Source organism: Danio rerio, chromosome 7 (genome assembly GCF_049306965.1).
Source record: "Danio rerio strain Tuebingen ecotype United States chromosome 7, GRCz12tu, whole genome shotgun sequence".
NCBI classification, from domain to species: domain Eukaryota; kingdom Metazoa; phylum Chordata; class Actinopteri; order Cypriniformes; family Danionidae; genus Danio; species Danio rerio.
Window position 1 is genome coordinate 19,905,001 of NC_133182.1, and position 21,804 is coordinate 19,926,804.

Here is a 21,804-nt window from a genome sequence, read left to right on the forward strand (position 1 = left end):
TGGAAAGCTCTAAATTGAGCTCGGGTACATTCTGTTTCCACTGATCATTCTTGAGATGTTTCAGCAGCTTCATTGGAGTTCACCTGTAGTCAATTCAGTTGACTGGACATGATTTGAAAAGGCATACACCTGTCTATATACGGACCCAGGGTTGACAGTGCATGTCAAAGCACAAACCAACCATGAAGACAAAGGAATTGTCAGCAGACCTCTGACACAGGATTTCCTTGAGGCACAAGGCTGGGGAAGGTTACAGAAAAAATTCTGCTGCCCCGAAAGTGCCAATGAGCACAGGAATCACCAGGACTCTTCCTAGAGCTGGCCAGCCATCTAAGCTGAGTGATCTGGGAAGACGGGCTTAGTCAGGGAGGTGATCATTAACCCGATGGTCACTCTGTCTGAGCTCCAGCATTCCTCTGTGGAGAGAGGAGAACCTTACAGAAGGACAACAAGCTGTGCAGCAATCCACGAATCAGGCGTGTATGGTAGTGTGGCCAGACGGAAGCCACTCCTCGTCTGGAGTTTGTCAAAAGGCATCTAAAAGACTCTCAGACCACAAGTAACTAAATTCTCTGGTCTAATGAGACTAAAATTGAACTCATCGGAGTGAATGCCAGACGTGACGTTTGGAGAAAACCAGGCACCGCTCATCACCAGTCTAATACCATCCCTACAGTGAAGGATGGTGGTGGCAGCATCATGCTGTGGGAATGTTTTACAGCAGCAGGAACTGGAAGACTAGTCAGTATAGAGGGAAAGATGAATGCAGCAATGTACAGAGACATCCTGCATGAAAACCTGCTTTAGAGTGCTCTTGACCTCAGACTGGGGTGACGATTCATCTTCCAGCAGGAGAATATCCCAAAGCACACCGTCAAAATATCAATGGATTGGCTTAACAACAACTCGGTGAATGTCCTTGAGTGGACCAGCCAGAACCCAGACCTAAATCCTATTAAACATCTCTGGACAGATCTGAAAGTGGCTGTACACTGTCGCTTCCAGTCCAACCTGATAGAGCTTGAGAGGTACTGCAAAGAGGAATGGGCAAAATTTCCAAAGACAGCTGTGCCAAGCTTGTGGCATCATATTCAAAAAGACTTGAGGCTGTAATTACTGCCAAAGGTGCATCAACAAAGTATTGAGCAAAGGCTGTGAATACTGATGTACATGTGATTTTTCAGTTTTCTTATTTTTAATACATTTGCAACAATTTAAAAAACTGTTTTTTCCACACTGTCATTATGCAGTATTGTGTGTAGAATTTTGAGGAAATAAATGAATTTAATCTATTTTGGAATAAGACTGTAACATAAAAAAATGTGGAAAAAGTGAAGCGCTATAAATACTTTATGGATGCACTGTAATGCTCGGATTATAAAAGTGTGGGAACTGTATCAAATAGAACATAAAATATGCATTACGACTTCAAAAAACAATTATCCTAAAAAGATGGTCTTCTTTTATGCCTTTAATTCTTCAATAATGAGCCATACTGAACTCTGTGAAGTATCTGTAAACAATGACACTTTTTTTCAGCGTTTTCTTCACTTTGTCTTTTTTAAAATCATTATTATTATTATTAATTTTTATTATTATAAATTTGTATTATTATTCTTTTCTTTTATATGTTTTTTGTTCTGTACATGTATTTACAACCATTTTAGTAGCTAGAAATTAATGGTCTAACATGCAAAAAAAAAAATAAAAATTTACACTATTGTACTCCATGCAATGTTGTAATCTCTGATAAAAATAAGTAAAATAAAAAGTCACTTTAAGCTGAATACTAATGTCTTGAATAATATCTAGTATAATATCTGATACTTTCATCATGACAAAAATAAAATAAATCAGTTATTAGAAATGAGTTATTAAATCTATTATGTTTAGAAATGTTCCTCTCAGTTTAACAGAAATTGGGTAAAAAAATAATTTGCAAACTAAAAATGAGCTAAAAGTAACTGTAATGCTTGATGAGTTTGTGTGTTTACGATCGAGCAGGTTTATATTCACCTCTGCACTGTGTAGTCTGGTGTAGAACTGGCTCGCGTTTATAGGACTCCTCCAAGACTTATTTTGTGCTTCCTCACACCTGCAAAAAGCACAAAGCGATGTATTTTTACCAACCCATTAGTCTGACAAGACATTTACGGTGGTCACGATGGCCAGTATAGCATCTGCCGGCAGTAACCAACAGCTATTAGAGAGATCCGTCTCTTGTTCATTCACCTGGTTATATTGCTGACTGTATGAAGCAGAGAGTCACACAGTCTATCTCTGCCGATCTTCAGGATGCATCCCGTCACCAGGAGGAAGAAGAGGAAAACTCCAGACAATCCAAGGGTCACATTCATCCACAGTTTCTCTCTAATGGCAGACAGACACAACGTAACGGTGTTTGCATTACATTTAACGAAAAATACTGTTGCTTTAATACATTTTTGATCATAACTATACCTTACGAATTAATGGTCTTAAATAAAATTAACATAAACCTTTTCACCTGTATTTATTATCAAATGTTTTCAAATGCTTTTAAGTTTTCAGCAGTCATTGTTTTAGTCTTTAGGGGCACAGGATCTGTCAGAAAAATGTGCTGCTTTCATATTTTTTGTGGTAACTAGAGCTGCCAGATTTTGGAAAAATCTAGCATTGCGATATTTTGTTATTCTGCGATATACACTCACTGGCCACTTTATTAGGTACACCTGTACAGCTGCTTGTTAACACAAATTTCAGCAACTCTATGCATTTAGGCATGTAGACACGGTCAACATGATGTAGTGCAGTTCAAACCGAGCATCAGAATGAGAAAAAAACGTGATTTAAGTGACTTTGAACATGGCATGGTTGTTGTTAACAGACAGGCTGATCTAAGCTCCGGTTTACCCCACAGTCCAAAGACAAGCACTATAGGTGAATTGAATGAACTAAACTGGCCGTACTGTGTAGGTGTATGAATGAGTGTCTGTGGATGTTTCCCAGTACTGGGTTGACACTGGAAGGGCATCCGCTGTGTAAAACATAAGCTGGATAAGTTCGCAGTTCATTCAGCTGTGGCGACCTCTGATGAGTAAAAGGATTAAGCCGAAGGAAAATGAATAAACGAAATTGGCGGTATTGTATGAGTGTGCGTGAGAGTGTATGGGTGTTTCCCAGTAATGGGTTGCAGCAGAAAGGGCATCCGCTACCTAAAACATATGCCGGAATAGTTAGAGGTGGTGACCCCTGGTAAACAAGGGACTAAGCCAAAGGAAAATGAATTAATGAACAACATTGTTTGTGATCACCAACTCAACTGATACTCTAGTATGATGATGATGATGTATTTTTATTTAATGCCATCTCCGCAACAAAGGCTATTTTTATGGCAAAACTAATAATAAAAACAAAATAATGTATGAATTAGATAAGATTTGTGACACTGTTGTAATAAAAAAGATCAAAATCTGCTTTATCATTAATGTAAAATTAATAGATTTGAGTAATTTCTCATTAAAAATGTTAACAAGCTGTCATTTCTAATGACTGATGCAGTACAGAAATTTGTCTCAAAAATTTGTTAGGTTTTTTGACACAGACATTTTTGTCTTTGTTGGACCTTTTGTGTAAAGCTTTATTAATGCACTGACAATGGTTAAATACTGCTAATTTACATACATGTCATTATTTTTAGATCTTACAGCCCACAAAGTCTTGTAACTAAACATTAACAACATCTTTGTAAGACATCATTTTCGTTCCTCACCCAAATATTCACACATCAGCACGACAAAACAGGAAACAGAAATGGAGGTACTGTCAGATAACCTCTGATCTCGTTCTTGAAATGAACCCACCGGCGCGTGACTGACCGTGTTTATGGACATACCTCTTTATTTCTCCATCAACAAATGCGATGTAGATCCAGTAGAGAGTGAGTGAGAAGCAGAAAACGGCCACACAGACGGAGATGGCGGACACAAAGTAGCAGAGGGAGAGAGAGCTGAACGAAAGCACATCGATGGTTGAGGAGTTCAGACGTACTGAACCATACAGCATACACTTCCCATCAAAACTGCCCTGTTAGAGAGGCGGGGAACAAGAGAAATGTGTTGCTTTCAAAAATGTTTCTTGATACAACCACAGTAAATCATTTGTTTTCAAAGTCGTGACATCCAATTGGTGATGAACATACAAAATTACATTTCAGACACGCTTTTGTATTCATTAAATGTCATTTCATTTAAATCATTTCAAATAATTTTATCATTCCAAATAACTTATAAAAATAAATGGTCAAAATATAAGTGAAATAATTTCCCATATCAAGGTTTATAGATTGAGCAATTCCAGCGTTATGGATGTGACATTTGCAGTCAAAACTCAAAACATAAATTTACATAGAAAGTCGATGTTAACATTATATTGATAAATACAGAGTTATGGGATGAAAAAATATCAATCTGTTAAGGAAAATAAACTTGCGTTATAGATTTGACAAAAAAGTATGCGAGTTTACAGTAAACAACATACCTTGTAGAAGTTCTGTGAATTAAACAGCACAACCAAAAAGAAACAATGCTAATCAAAAGGAGAATATTTGGCTCTTTAAAGAACAAACATGATTGATTTTATTTTATTTTATTTGACATTTTTGCATTTATGAGGAAAAAGTTTCGTTATAGATGTGTCAGATGAGAAACTGCCACTTGTGTGATTTTGGTAAATCAAATATAATAGTTTGAATAGTATGATTAGTTAGAATAGTTTCGTTAGAATAGTTTGATTGGAATGATTTTGTAGTGCATCTGCATAAAATATCCAAAAATACTCTAAAAAACGCAAATAATTAAAGCACGGATGAAAACAACAGAACAAAGATAAAAAAGTAAATAAACAGAGATGGATGTTTTTCAGTGGAATCAAAAAAAAAGTGAGGTACAGAAATTAAATGATCAAATCTAAAGTAACCCTGTATAGTCTTCTTTTTATAAACACAGAAATATTTGTAAAAGCGTCTAATTTCTTGTGCTTAAATGATTTAAATTTGCTTTAAATCATACAGTCACAACACATACAAGCAGAAATCTTTCACACTATTAGATTATGGCAAAAATTCACAATGACTCCACAAATCACGTACACAGAAATGTTCCAACTTGACATTAGGCATGGGCCAGTATAAGACTCTGACAGTATGATAACCTTGGATAAATATATCAGGTTTCACTGTATTGTGATTACTGATTTAAAATATACTCTTTTTAAATGTATGGGAAAAAACTACAATTTTTTCCTATTTGAAAATACTACATTTAATTTTTTGAAAGATTTAAAGTATTTTGGAGCAGTAAACATGTCAGGCTAAATAATAAAAATAAATCACTGACTTCTGCTGTCTACATTAGTTTCAAAAACACTGATTTCTTTTTACTAAAAAAAAAAAAAAAAGAAAGGAAAAAAAAGGTAATAAAAAAATCTTACACATACCTTAGGAAATGTGTTACAGAAAATTTGGGCAGTTTTAAAACCTTGACTTTTTTCAAACCGCGGTCTACTGTGATGAATACAGTTATTGTACCATGTATTTGACATTCTAGATCTTGCGATGTGACTATTGCAGATGCGCACATTGCGATATTGATCCTGAAGCAATATATTGTGAAGCCCTAATATAAAATATGCCATACACTACTGGTCACAGGTTTGGGGTCAGTAGGATTTTTAAATGTTTTAAAAATTCACCAAAGATGCATTTATTTGATCAAAATTACAGTACAAATTGTTATCACACAATAAAATAACTTATTATAATTTAATTTAATTATTTATTGTAAACATGTAAATGATGCATTTTCAGCTTTATCACTCCAGTCTTCAGGGTCACATGATCCTTCAGAAATCACTCTAATATTTATTATCATTATTGTTTTTCTTATCATCATCATCATCATCATTAATATAATAATAATAATAATAATAATTATTATTATTATTATTATTATTATTGTCATCAATGGTAATAGTAATACAAGCAATAATGACTGGAGTAATCATTTCATTTGAAACTACATACAATAAGAAAGCAGTTATTCAAAATTAAAATGCAAGTATTTACCAATTAAATTTTTTTTTTAACATTTAATAAATGCCCTCTCGATGAACAGAATAATTTTCTTTAAAAAAAAAAGCTGACACCAAACTTTTAACTGGTAGTGTATATACAGTTGAAGTCAGAAGTATTAGCCCCACTTTCATTTTTTTTCCATTTTTTTTTATATTTCCCAAATTATTTTTAACAGAGGAAGGAAATTTTCACAGTATGTCTGATAATGTTTTTTTTTTATTCTAAATACAGTCTTATTTATTTTATTTTGGCTAGAATAAAAGAAGGTTTTATTTTTTTAAAAACCATTTTAGGGTCAAAATGATTAGCCCCTTTAATATATATATATTCTTACAATAATCTACAGAACAAACCATCGTTATACAATAACTTACCTAATTACCCTAACCTGCCTAGATAACCTAATTAACCTCATTACCTAATTAACCTTCAACTCTATGTATATAAATAATACATCTAAAATAACATATATAAAAGTGATCAAGGCCCCAAAGTTGAGGACTATCAAAAATAATTAAGAGAACAGAGTTATTCATTCATTCTATTCGGCTTAGTCCCTTTATTAATCTGGGGTCGCCACAACGGAATGAACCGCCAACTTATCCAGCACATGTTTTACGCAGCGGATGCCCTTCCAGCCACACACACATTCTCACACATACACTACAGACAATTTAGGAGACCATGCGAACTCTACACAGAAACAACAACGGACCCAGCCGAGGCTCAAACCAACAACCTTCTTGCTGGGAGGCGAACATGCTACCCACTGCACCACTGTGCAGCCCAGGTCAGACTTATCAAATATAAAATTAAACAAAAACTTGTAACTTTTTGCAAAATACATTTTATTATTAATACATTTTATGTCGTTACTCTTTTATTTGTTTATTTAATAACAGTTTTATTTCATTTTATTATTTTAATAAATTTTTTCATGTGGGGGTCAGAATTCAAATGATATGAACCATGGATATAATCTTATAACTTAATGTAAATTTCTGATGTTTAAGCACAAAAAACGGTCGATAAAAATATTTGAAAAATATATATAAAAAATTAAACAAGCAGACTTTAGTTTGATACATACCTAAAACATATTAAAGCACTCCCACTCACTCATTTACTTTCCTACCACTTGTTCTAAACCTCTGAGTTTTGAAGAATTGAGTCTTCCTTTGAATGCTTTTTTTTATCAGGGTGGTGCAGTGGGTAGCACGATCACCTCACAGCAAGAAGGTCGCTGGGTCGAGCCCCGGCTGGATCAGTTGGCATTTGTGTGGAGTTGGCATGTTCTCCCTGGTTCGTGTGGGTTACCTCCGGGTGCTCCGGTTATGTGTGAATGCAAGATTGTATAGGTGTTTCCCAGTGGTGGATATCCAAGGGCTGTGTAAAACATGTGCTGGACAAGCCTGCGGTTTATTCTGCTGTAGCGACCGCTGATTAATAAAGAAACTAAGCTAAAGGAAAACCAATGAATAAAATATAAACTTTAAAAAAAATTTAGATTCCTAAAGGTTTGGGGAAACCCTTCCAGGTGAGTAAATGTTCACTTTTTTGGGGAATTACCCCTTTAAGGATGTGATAGGCTACTAAAAAAAAGTGATTTAGGGAATGTGCCACTGAGAAGAAGAAAAGATCACTCATTTTATATTCTCTTACAGAATGAAACAATAAACAGGATGAATCCTGACTGAACATGCTTCACACACACACACACACACACACACACACGCACACGCGGTCTCTCCTTTTTTCCCTCATCTGACATTAATAAGCCAATTACACTCGGGATGGGGAAAAACATAAAGAGAAAAAACTCTCAGCTGGTCACATGACAGACAGAGAAAGACTGAAGAAGTAAACCTTTGTGTTTGACTTCCCCATCTGGCACTTTCAGTTTCTCCGCACTTCCGGGTTTTACTTTTAAACATATTTGTGTTTGCACTTTATGAACAATCTCTGGACACTTCAAAACGTTTGTGGTCACTTTTTCCTCAGTCACATGACTATGACGGGTCTGGGGTGGGGGCAACTCGTGAGAGTAAACGAACAGAACTATTCAGAAAGAAAACAAGTAAGTAAACTCTCTCGTTGGACAAACACTTGCTTCAGACTCTAAAACAACCAGGCTTTAGCTAACATTATCCAAGTGGCAGCTCGCATTGTGCGTTGCATCACACTTGCATTAATGGCAGAGCACCCTGTAACAGTAAGCAGAAGTATGTGAAAGTCTTCCGTATTAAATAATAAACTGCAGATACCTGTGAGATGGTGACTGAAGCGGCTGTGATGATCCCGCAGATGAAACAGCTGCCGTACAGCAGCAGCTCGAGCAGCAGAGGCCGCGGCAGCGCCATAGTATGTGTGCAGATTGCTGCAGATCTACACTGTCTTTAACCGCGCGCGCACTCACACACGCATCATCATGAGCTAAGGACAGTCATGTGACCGCGCAAAATCATGAATTGAAGCACATTCCCATAGCATCAAAATACCATTCATGATAACCACATTACCCATGCAAATCAACAGCAATTTTTTGCATTGGTTAGATCAAGAATACAAACACCTTAAACTTACAGTAATGTTCAATGTCAGTTATAAATCATAAATCAAATGCAATTATATGGAAATCTGATCTGTATGGTTATATACAGTATAAATAGGGGCGGATTTAGTGATTTGGGGGACATAAGCAACTCCAGCCATGGAGTCCTGAAATGCTACTTTAAGTAAAAAATTAAAGTCCTGAAAATCTACTTTAATTTATTTTGATCAATTTTGCAGTTTTATTTGTGACTCAATCCTCTTTTCTACGTTTACTCTTAATGTAATCTTTACATTTTAAATAATTAGATTTCTTAAATTTTATTTACAAGGACATATATTTTTTTCATAATATTATTACATACTATTACATTATTATAATAATTTTTTCTACATTAATTAATATTTAATTAAGTAATAACTTAAAGAAAACAATGTTATATATAGTTTATAGGTATAATTTATACTTCTAGTGCTCTAAGCAACCACTTACTTTGCTTATTGGTTAATTCCTGCTCTGTATATAAACAATGCACACACACACACACACACATACATATATATATATATATATATATATATATATATATATATATATATATATATATATATATATATATATATATATATATATATATATATATACATATATATATATATATATATATATATATATATATATATATATATAGGGATATAGCTAATATTTTCGAACATATATGTATTTGTAATCCCAATGGATGAATTCAAAAAACATATATTAAATATAGGGGCGATGCGGTGGCGCAGTGGGTAGCACGATCACCTCACAGCAAAAAGGTTGCTGGTTTGAGCTCCGGCTGGGTCAGTTGGCATTTCTGTGTGGAGTTTGCATGTTCTCCCCATGACCGCGTGGGTTTCCTCTCTATGCTCTGGTTTCCCCCACAATCCCAAGACAAGCTATAGGTGAATTGGGTATGCTAAAAATTGACCGTAGTTTATATTTGTGAATGAGTGTGTATGGATGTTTCCCAGTGATGGGTTGCAGCTGGAAGGGCATCCACTGCATAAAACATATGCTGGATAAGTTAGCGGTTCATTCCGCTGTGGCGACCCCAGATTGATAAAGGTACTTAGCCGAAAAGCGAATAAATAAATATTAAATATTATGTCCCATGTGACTTTTTTATATACAGTTAAAGTCAAAATTATTAGCCCTCCTCATTGTTTGCTGCTTTTTTTCTAATATTTTTCCAAGTAGTGTCCAAGGGAGAAAAGTTTCAAACAAAAATTTAATAAATAATTTATTGTGTCATGTTGACGCCCTGTGCCTGCAGGATATTATTCAGCTTGAAGTGCAATTTAAAGGCTCAACTAATTAGGTTTTTATTAGGGAAGTTAAGTTAATTAGGCCAGTCAATGGATAACTGTTTTCTTCTGTAGCTAATTGGAATAAAAAATAGTAACACTTAGGTTGTTCTAACCATTTATTACTGGCTTTTTATCTGCATATTATTAATATATTAACTGTTTATTAGCACTCATCAAGTATAATCTTATTTCACATCTCTAATCCTTAGTAGCTTATTTAGCTAAAAATCCTAGTTAATAGATTGATTGGAACAAATAAAGTGTGACAAAAATGTTGTAAAAGGGGTTAATAATATTTTTAAGTTTCATTTTAAGTTTAAAAACTGCTTTTTTTCAAGTCAAACTTAAAAGAAACTTAAAGACCCTATCATGAAAATAATAAAATGTAATCACAAAATACTGTGATCATTCACTTGCTCAGTTCATAATCACTCGGAAAATATTTAAAAATACATTTTAATTTAACAGGAGAAAAATGTAATTCAATTAAAAATCTAAATCAAATAAGATCCAAACATAAACTTGTATGTTATATTTCTAATTTGATTATATATTTTGTGCAATGTCCATATGGGAAACCTAAAAAACAAAGTGTGTAGACTCGTGCTGTCAGGTGTTTGGGCTTAGTTTCTTCACCCCAACAGATCACATGACATTTACATGCTATTTAGCGTAGCCTACTCAACCCATAATGTGTAAAGACTGCATTGAAATTTTTAGATAACTGACAGCAAGAGGTGTTTTACATATTTTTATTACACCATACCACAGGTTCACAGAAAACTCAGCAACATTATCATGAATAACAAGTAATATCTATATATAAAAAAAGTCTGAAAGCCAACCAGGCCTGCATTTCCAGATCAATTATTGAGCATTAATGTAACAGCTGACAAAATGTGAAACTCTTTTCCATATAATCAGATGCGTTTTCAGTGCTAACTGGACTAAAATGTGTAATACCTTTGAGCATCATGATGATAATAATATTCACTGATCTTAACAGCACTATTTTGTACATTTTCCTCCACTGTCAATGATAGAGTGCAATATTGAAGTTCTACCAGTTTTAATTCCATTCATTTTCTCCATAGGGAAACTGATTTCTAGCAATAATTTATAAACCTTTTAAGACAGACCTGTTGTGAGCTCTGAGGTTGTTCGCTGACTGTATGTGCTTTAGCTGAACCCATCTGTTCACATTAATTAATACATAATTCATCTGTAAAACGATCATGGTCTATAGCAGAACTGGCAATACCTGGCAGAAAAACTACAATACCTATAATGCTGTACAAAAAAAGTTCCACCAATCAGAGTTGCAGCGAACAAAGTGAAGCAAAGCAAATATATCTTCGCCCACATCAACAAACTTGAAATATATAGTTGCTATAAATACAACCAAATTCAAATCAATAGTTTTCTCCTTCAAATCAATAGTTTTCTATTAATTTTCAGTTGGATTGTATAATTTGCTGTGCTTCGCATATTTGCAGTTCTTTCCTTTGTTAATTCATAGTATTCAATCTAGGATTTTTGTACGCTTCGCTTCTAATTGAAGTGCTTATTGTTGTGCAACGATTCATCTAGCAGATTGCTGGTTTGGTTAAAGTGAAAGTTCACCCAAAACTGAAAATTCTGTCGTCCTTTATTCTCCCTTCACTTCTTCCACATCTGTTTATAAGAAGATATTTTGAAAAAAGCTGGTAACCATTGACTTTCATACTATCTGATTTTTCTACTATGGATGTCAAATGATGTTTTCAGCTTTCTTCAGAATATCTTCTTTTGTGTTCAGCATAAAACCAAAACTCATAAAGCTTTTAGAACTACTTGAGGGGGAGTAAATGGAGAGTAAATTGTCGTTTTTGAGTGAACTAATCACTTATAACCCTTCGACAAAGACTTTTGTTTGGGAAAAATTAATAGGACAAATACCTCCAGAACCAGCAATAAGTGAGCAACAATAAAGCCCTCTATTTAAACTGCTGGCCATCCTGTGTGGTAGATAAACTCTCTTTAACCCATCCGGTAAGTATCCGTGGGGCATCCGGGCAGCCGGAAGCTGTCGGGCACTGGACTGTCTAATTTACAGATGATCTTATAGATGGACTTCTTCCAGCATGGATCAGCATCCCGACCGCTCTGGATGGCGGTGAAAAACTCCCTCAGGGCCACTTCAGATATCTCCACAAACCTCTCTGGAACCTAGAAACAAATAGTCGTTACATACCTTGACATGTGAACCACAAAACTAGTCATAAGTGTCTATTTTTGAAAATTGAGATTGTGTGCATTATCTGTAAGCTGATGTATACTTTGTTGGCAGGGCTTGACATTAACCTTTTTGATTACCTGCCACTGTGGCTAGTAGTTTTCCAACATTACTAGCCACTCGGCATTTTCACTAGTCACAATTTTGTTGTTGGGAAAATATTTTTTATGCATAAATTTGACTTTGGCATGCTAAAATGACTTAAACTAGATTTTGTGTTATGTCCACATGTTTCCTCATTTACTACACTTTTTTTTGTAATGTGTATGACCTTGCTCAATGGGGTTTCATAGTGTTGCATTGCATTTAGTTCTTATTTTACATGACTTTTCGGGACTCAACATTAAGAATTTAGCTAATTTTTCTCTGGCTAAACCAAAAAAATTAAAAATAAACAAATTACTAATTATTTATTAGCCACAATTTTTAACTAATAAAAAAAATAAACGCAAGCTAAATAGAGCTGTATACATGCACTTTTTATTCAATAAACCTTTCTTTGTTTTTTTAATGATATTTTAAAAAGTTACTATTATCTAAAACTCTGCTAAAGGTCCCAGAACTCCAATTAACTATACATAAATGGAAAGTTAATCTCCTATTAAAGCAATGTTATCGTAGAGGATGATAATTAAATCATGAATAAAAAAAAATAACTGTAAGCAAAAGAAACCAGGTGAAAAACATACCTTGTGTGATAATAAAAGTATAATCAGGTGCACACAGTTAATTTTAGGCCAATTAATAATCTGCTCAAAGAATGGTTAAAGCGAAAGCAAGCAAAAGAATCTAAAGCTCTTGAAAGCAGCTGGACTGTGGGTGCAGGAGCATCATTTTTTGTCCAGTCCATTTCAAAGAGAACTATTCACACATTGTGTTTTTATAAGCACATTTGCTTCGCGCAAAGAAATAGCAGCATGCAAGCTTTATAAACATACGTGCACATCACAACAGCCTGCGCACGATACTAAAGCCCTCGTCAGTGAGTGAAGAAGACCTGCTTCTCACCGTGCGTGCGATCATCCTCTCATTCAGTATTGACCTACGTTCTTTTGCTTGCACAAACAGTTCATTTGTCAGCCATGCTGCTTCTAGATAAACTAAAATTTAAAAATTATTTTCAACCAGCCAAAGTGGCTAGTGGAAGCGGCTCTCTAACCCCTACAGCTAAAATATACCCTCATTTGGCGGGCTGGCAAGTGTTAATGTCAAGCTCTGATTGTTGGAATACGACAGTATTTGGTTGAGTTACAACTATTTGAAAATCAGGAATCTTAAAATAATCTAAATACTTCGAAAATGTAGTACAGAAAAATCATATTTAAGTAAAAGTACCATTACTTGCCTAAAAATGTAGTGCAAGTAGAGTAAAAGTATCTTTAAATATTACTCAATGAGTATAAAGTAGACCTTTCAAAAGTACTCAAGAGTAGTGAGTATTACGCTGTAAAATGCTGATGCATTTACATGTAATTTGTGGATATGTGTACATGTACTGTAACATTCTGTAGTGCAAATAGTTTTTGCCCAGTAGACACATGACTTCATAAGACGTTAATATTAGGTTAGGTAATGATGTCAGATAACCAAAATTCAATGTATAGCCAGCGTCAAAAGACAACGTTATTTTGATGTATAAATAACAACGCCCAATGACATTGATATTTTGTTGATTTTAGGTTGTGTTAGAAGGTGACCAAAATCCAACGTCGAGCCAACATCTTAAAACAACATCATGCTGATGTTAAATACTAGCATTTATTCATCAGGTATGGCAACTAAAATCTAATGTCTAACAGACGTCATATTAGTAACAACCCCACAGTGTCGCTGTAACATCTTAAGATGTTGATATTAGGTTGATTTTAGGTTGGACATTGACGTTGGCCTGACGTTGAGTTCTAACGTCAACCCGATTTTCATTTCCAAACAAAATGCAAAAACTCTACGACGTTGGGGTACGTCAATTTGACGTCATATTGACGTCTTGTGCCTGCTGGGTGTTTAAGGTAATTTCGGTCATCATAAGAGTAAACATCTGTCATCTTCTCATTAGCGACATGCATCTAAACAGTCTCTGGGTTAATTTTGTTGATGAAAAATTTACGCGATAAACAAGTTTCTATCGACGAATATACTAGACGAAAATAATAATTAAGTGATGACGAAAACTATAATAAAAATACCCTGACCTTTTTGTAGACTAATAAAAATGAGACGAGAATGTGATTGGGAGATGTTTTTTGGAAAATATCCAATCAGAAGTAATCTTGGTGTGTGATGCATAAGTCACACACATTTAAAAGTAACTGATCCACAGTAGACGCGGGATGTGATTTCATCATCATAAGAGTAGAGTAGATTAACTCAACTAAAATCTTATAAAATATAGTCAACTAAAACTAAAATGATTCAGAAGACTAAAATAAGACTAAAACTAAAACTAAATTTGCTTTCAATATTAACACTGCTGGGTCAATGCGTGTAAGGAATTTGTAAATCTTCTTACACACTTTTAATGATTTTAAACAGTTCGCTGCAATTATAAATCACCCATGTCTTGGGGTAGATCATTATGATGCGATTTACCTTCCAAGTGTGATTTGTTTGGACAGGAATCACAGGACTGATTTTTCTAATCCCCATACATAAAAAATAATAAAGTAGTGACTGCAGGTTGAAGGAAAGTAGTGAAGTAAAAATACCAATACAGCAGCAAAAATGTACTCAAGACAAAGTAAAAGTACACATTGTTAAAACGACTAAGTAAAATTTCTGAGAAAAACTACTCCATTACAGTAGCTTGAGTATTTGTAATTTGTTACTTTACACCACTACCTGTTCCTATAAATATACCAGTGCAACATCACACTGTTTTTGTGGTCCAGGGTCACATATGTGCACACACAAACCTGGTAATCATTGCTCTTATTGTAGTGCATGTTGAGAATGCGGTAAAGCTCGGTGTCTCTGCCCAGGCGGAGAGCCCTTTCTCTGGCAGATGTAAGCACCTCTCTGGCTGCCTGCCGGGCAAAGCGCTCCATCTGGATATAGAAGAACTCCCGGAAGTTACTGAACCACTTAATCAGCTGGGAAGTGACACAGCGATTGAACTGTGTAGCGAGAAAAAAGGAAAAGTTAGTTCGAGCTGCGTTTCATAAATAGGCTAAATTCTGAATATAGGTCAGCGACAAACATTTCGGTGTTTCGCAGACATTGTGATGTTTGATGTTTAAAACACAGAGGCAGCTTGATTATAGTCGTCTAACTTAATTAAAAATTTGATTGATATTGACTCATTATAAATGCAGGAACGTTTTCTGACTGTCGTAATTGATTCAAATCGTTTCAAAGGGAAAGCGTGCCACACTGCTGTATATAGGTCAGTGTATTCATTCAATAAGTCATTAGCCCATATAATTTGTGCAAGTTATGCTCACATGCTCTTTTGTGCCAGGGATGTGATGAATGATGCTCACCTTGACGTCAGGGAAATATGTCTTCAGCGTGCTGGAGCTGGGGTAGCGCGTGTAGAAGAACATGAGCTTGGCTTTCTTCAAGTGGCACGGAGAAAGGCCCTCCTGAGAGTGTGTATGGTTAAGGACTGTTTGATGGCTTATTATGTCACTGTTTGATCAAAATACTGAAATATCATACTGATTTAGTGCACATAAAACATTTTGACTATTAATAATGTGAAAATATAATTAATAAAAACTGCAGCTGTTCTGTATGGAGTAGTCTTTATTATGGCCAATGTGTGAACAGCTTTTGACAAATCCTAAAAAACTTCCTCAAGGTTGTCTTTGAAAGCCTGTAGACTGATATTTTGTAAAGGACTCTGGACATTTTTGGGAAGAAAATCTAATGAATAGGACTTTTATGCTTTTAAGATCCTCTCTTCCGTTCAATTGGATGAAATAAAAGCTTATATGTGACCCTGAACAACAAAACCAGTGTTTTGTAGCCAAAATGACAGATTTAAATTTAATGTAAAAAAGTAAGTGGAATAATAAGTGAAGCTTATTGTTGAAACAACAATCTTTAATTAGTAATTTGCATTGCTAAGTACCCTACTGACAAAAGTCTTGTCGTCTATCCCATTTGTAAGAGCAACAAACAACTTGATTTCTAGTTGATCATTTGGAAAAGTGGCAAAATTGTTAAACTGCATTCCAATCATCACAAATACTGCAGAAGACCTACTGGAATCCACATGGACCTAAGATTCTCACACAAATCAGTCAATTTTGGTAAAGAAAAAATAAAGGTTTGGGCTTACATTCAGTATGGGTGTGTGCGAGAGATCAGTAGAGTGGATGGCAACATCGGCAGCCTGAGGTATCAAGACATTTGTGCTGCCCATTACATTACAAACCACAGGAGAGGGCAAATTCTTCAGCAGGATAGCGCTCCTTCTCAAACTTCAGCTGTCACATCAAAGTTCTTGAAAGCAAATAAGGTCAAGGTGCTCCTGGATTGGCCAGCCCAGTTCCCAGATATGAACATTATTGAGCATGTCTGGGGTAAGATGAAGGAGACGCCATTAAAGATGAATCCTCTGGGAGTCCTGCAAAAATGCTTTCTTTGCCATTCCAGATGACTTTATTAGTAAATTATCTGAGTCACTGCAGAGATTTTTCTCTAAGCAAAGTCAGACCTTACTGTCCTAATTAAATAATTAAAAATCAAGATGATCATATTTTATTTTGGTAAAATAAACGTAATCTAGAGGCCTTTGCCTTTCATATAAGCCACTTCTGATACCAAATGATCAACTAGATATCAAGTTATTAATAGCTGTTCATAAAACTTGGATAGGCAACAGTACTTTTATCAGGTAGTATACTAATTTGCACAACCTTAGCAGAGATTGTATCAAAACTTAATTTTTTTTGGAACCCTCAGATTCCAGATTTTGCAATATATTAACCACACATGATCACTGTCCTATCAAACCATACATCAATTGAAAGCTTAATTATATCCAAATGTCCAAAAATTGATGTGTGGTCCCTGTTGATCCTTATATTTTTATGGTACATGGTCACATATAGTGTTCAAAATAATGTCATAATTAAAAGAAAGTTGGTTACATCAATGTGTTGAGAAAAATATTTATGCTGAAAATATTTACATATTAATCTCAACATCACCATCACCAGTGTGAATGGTGTCTTGATTACTAGGATATTCCTGCTAAGACATTTACAACTTCTTTTAACAAAAGAAGCTTCTGTGTGAAAATATTGGGGACTTCAATCTTGCTTAGCTTCAGGATGTTACATATATATTAGTGCTCAAAAAAGCAATACGTTGCAAGCTGCAGTTCACTAAGCAGTCTATGGGTGTCGCTAATAACTGTTTCGGATTCCTACATGCCACCCCCAACAACAATACATCTATTACAGAAATTCTGCACGAGTAAAACGTTTGTAACAGGGTTCATTTGAAACAAACAAATCTCGCAGGTTTTGATAAAAGGATATTGAACCTGCAGCAAGATAGAGTGCTGCATCTGCACCATCCACCATTCCCGCACCACCTGCCCTCATGCCCACTTCCCTTGCTCTATCTGATGGAGAGGGGTCGAGCTGGCCCAGCAGCGGGAGGGGTGGGAACGCAGAGTTGTGGGAACGGAAGTCCATGAAAGATTCAGACAGGCAGTCCTTATGAAGAGGCAGACTGGAGAGGGAGCGGGCAAAGAGATTCTGCATGGTGTAGTGAAGAAGGGGCAGGTGGACAGGGTTGTCTGGGGGATAAGAGGGCAGGAAATGCTCCTTGCCCCTGGGGGGTAAAAGTGCCGGGAGAGGCGGCTGGGCTAGCGGAGCGAGGCTAGGATTGGCTTGAGGGAGGAGGAGGTCCTTGTGCCCACTTTGAGCGACAGGGGCCCTCTTGTCTTGAGGACTCTTTGTGACGAGTGGCAAAGCTTCTACCTGCTCAACAGCTTGAGGTCTCGGCCTCCTGTCTGAGTTTAGATCCATCGTCATGCTGGGTTCCTGGGCGGATGAGACTGCCTCGGGGTCACTTTCAGCATAGAGACGAACAACTCTGTCAATAACCTGAGCGACAACATTGGCAAGCTCCTGCTTCAGCGCTTGAGCAAACTTCTGCCCTCCCTCTGCGCTCTCCCACTCGCCCCTGATCAAACTGCATCCCAGCCACACTTGACTGCCGTTTAACTCCAGGTCCAGGTCCACGGAGGTCTCTGGAAAAATTCCAGCATTGCCATTTCCATTGGTTTCATTGTTTTTCTTAGACGAACAACGTTGAGGAGAAAATCCATTGCCTACAAGTGGATCGTCGCTGTCAGAAAACATATCAGCAACCTCATCCAGATTGATTCCTCCGTTTTCTTGATCCTTCTCATCGTCCGCCTGCCCTCCGTACACCCTCCACACCTTGCGCTGAAGTTCAAGAAGTTTCCCTCTGGTTTCCTCCAGCTGAAGCTTTAGTTCTTGCCGCTGCCGCTTCCTTCCTTCCCTGCTTTCCCTCCTGTTACCTTGCTCCATTCCTTTCTTCTCATCCATCCTAAATGAAGATCTACTCTTTCTCCCTCTCTTCCCTTCTCTAATTGATTCATCTTCGCTTCTAGCTGCAGAGTCCATTCTTAGTCTCTTGACTCTTGCAAAATCCTGCCCCCAGTCAGAGGGCTCAGGAGCTTGTCCCCGTTCTCCAGAACCACGCTGTGATGATGAGGTCGCCCCAAACTCCCTCTTCCCAAAGACATCCTCCTCACTTACATCATCATCCACCAGAAGCCCAGGGAACAAGCCCTGACGCTGTCGGAAACTGCCCCACTTTTGGGACATGCTATTGGGGTGCATGAGAGGGGAGAAGAGCGGATGAGAAGACAAGCTGCCAGGGGGAAATCGGTGGCCTGAGGGGTTGGAATCTGGCAGGCTGCGATACAGCTCGAAGGGACACATCTGGGAAGGCTGCTGATGAAATCGATCCGAAGGGGAATCCATAGCCTCCATTTCTGTTCTGATCTGCTTTCAGGATCTTTAAAGAGAGCACAGTTTGCTGAAAATAAATGCATAATCGAAAACAAAATATGCAGCTATTTGGATTGGTTTTGAAAATTTTTCATAATCCTCTCATTGTTATCGGCATCATCATCATCGCCTCTTTTTTTCCCCTCTCTGCATGTGTGCGTTATCTATCCACTGACAGCTGTACCCTGTGTTTGTTCAGACTGTTGACTCTATTGCTCTCATCCTTCTTTCTCTCTCTCTCTCTCTCTCTCTCTCTCTCCCTACCTCTCCCACACACACTCAACGCAACACAAATACATAAATGGTGAGACAGTAAATATTTTAATAAGATTACTATAGTATAGTCCCATTTTTAATTAATTCAGACTGTATAGATAGATAGATAGATAGATAGATAGATAGATAGATGATAGATAGATAGATAGATAGATAGATAGATAGATAGATAGATAGATAGATAGATAGATAGATAGATAGATAGATAAACTAGTTTATCCTACAGACTTTTTTTTCCAAATCAGATTAATAGAAATGACTGTTTTTTCCAAATCAGATTAATAGAAATGACTGTTTTTTCCAAATCAGATTAATAGAAATGACTGGACTGAGCTGACATTTTCGCCCTTTCCTCATTGGCACAAATGCCACAGATGTCATCAGATTACTGCGCGACTATAAATCCGTTTAACTGGCATGAGAAAAAAAAACGTAACAGATGGAAGGACAACACCCTCGCAGACAAATTACAGTAATTGATTTGCGTTAATTACTGACACACTAACCAACTCGCCGTAAAGTATATGGCAGAGTTCACGTCAAAGTTTTCTTCGCGTTATGAGGACGGGTTTCGCCCCAGCTCGAATGCCGGCGCATATTAGTGAACTCCGCGCGCGCGCGTGTCGCAGATTCATTAGCAGATAAACAGAAGAGACTCGTTTGACAAGGACAAACAAATACGCAGTCGTCCTAATGAACAAAAAGATGTCAATAAAACTTACAAAACAGTCAGACAGCACGCATCCCCCGCTTGGTCACTTTCCTGTGGTGTTATATGGCGGTGTTTTTGAGGTGTCCGCTGGTCACCGGGAGCATCAGCGTTGAAAGCGCCACTGAGTTTCCTGTTATTGCTGTGTCTCCTGTGTCGCGCTGCTGTCCATCTCTCATCCTCGCGCACTCTATCGCGTGGTGATCAGCCAGTGGGCGTCGAGGCGCGAGGGAGGGATGTCCGCTGCCCCCGTGCGCGCGCACACACAGTTTTACTATCTCTCTTTCACGCTCTCTCTCTCTCTCTCTCTCTCTCTCTCTCTCTCTCTCTCTCACACACACACACACACTCTCTTTCTCCACGTGGGGCAACTACTTGGTTATGATCCTCCACCAATCAAAAACGACCTGATTTACTAGAATAAAATTATTGACGTGTAAAATGTACATTGTTATTACAACAGTAATTACAACAGTTAATGTAAATAGTATATACGGGACATTCTACCAGAAACGTACATTATCTATACCTGAAATAAAAACAAATACAGTGAATAAAAAGTATTTCATCCAAAAATGTCTAAAATGGACGGACAGTTCTGTGAGTTGTTCTGTAAAGGTAAATGTCGTTCATTTGGTTCTCTTGTTGATTTCCTTTATTAAAAACACTTTATAAATGTACAAACCCTGACATTGTCTTTGTCCTCAGCCCAATTGAACCCACAAAGCAAAATATCTCTGGCCCAGCGCTGGCCCACATAATAAGCTTTTGCTTGGCCCACATGCCTGAATCAAGTCTAGCTTCCAGATATAAGACAAAATGTACCATGTCTTGGCCAAGTCTCAGACAAGTTAATAACCCATAACTGAGTCTGAACTGGGCCAGATATTTTGGTGTCAGGACTGCAGTGAAATTTAAAAACCTATGAATCAATGCACTTTAAGCATGCTATGGGCATACTTTTTCTCGAAGCGACCTGATTGGTAGAATTTCTTTTCTTTATTTGAAAAAAAAAAAGTATTTTAAATGTGGGTCAAGATAGGTTAAACTTACATGGACCACATATTATATATGTATATATATTTCTACATCTGGGATAATTAATAAATTTTACATCTGCCCCAAGTATTCTGTGGCTCCCTAAAGACGATACCACCTCTGCCAAACCAGTTTGGCCCACATGCTGAATGCCAGTGCCGGATGAGTGCCTGTTGTGCCAGATTTATGCCAAATCTTGGCCAGAATTCGTTGCTACCTGGGAATCTACAGCTTTAACAATTTTGTTTTGCTAAAAAAAAAACTGTTATTTAGAGGAAAAAAAAACCTTCAGAAATAGCAAGTTATCATTCATATCAAGTGACAAAAAACATAAAATTATGAATACATTAAATACTACAAATATATAATCCAAATAAATGTACAAACATATCCCCATGTTTCTGTCAGTCCTGTAAATAATTTGCATTAAATTTAACATGAAATGAGTGTAATACTTAAGGCTCTGACTTGAAAGTGACATCATTTGACAAAGAAG

At 36.6% G+C, this 21,804-nt stretch overlaps 2 protein-coding genes across 2 annotated transcripts in view; both read right to left on the reverse strand.

The window, feature by feature from the left end:
• The window catches only part of tmem179ba (transmembrane protein 179Ba), a 10,195-nt gene extending 1,675 nt beyond the window's left edge, over positions 1 to 8,520 (reverse strand). The window contains 4 exon segments of the mRNA NM_001020489.2: positions 2,017 to 2,095; positions 2,233 to 2,370; positions 3,875 to 4,065; positions 8,377 to 8,520. Coding sequence (NP_001018325.1) covers positions 2,017 to 2,095; positions 2,233 to 2,370; positions 3,875 to 4,065; positions 8,377 to 8,472 — 504 coding nt within the window. The 5' untranslated portion in view covers positions 8,473 to 8,520.
• Positions 8,521 to 10,750: 2,230 nt separating this feature from the next.
• prox3 (prospero homeobox 3) lies at positions 10,751 to 20,557 on the reverse strand. The gene is given in 5 exon segments (NM_001171587.1): positions 10,751 to 12,220; positions 15,200 to 15,400; positions 15,767 to 15,874; positions 17,777 to 19,292; positions 20,284 to 20,557. Coding segments are annotated over 4 exon segments (1,980 nt in total). The 5' UTR covers positions 19,259 to 19,292; positions 20,284 to 20,557; the 3' UTR covers positions 10,751 to 12,031.
• Between the last annotated feature and the right edge of the window lie 1,247 nt (positions 20,558 to 21,804).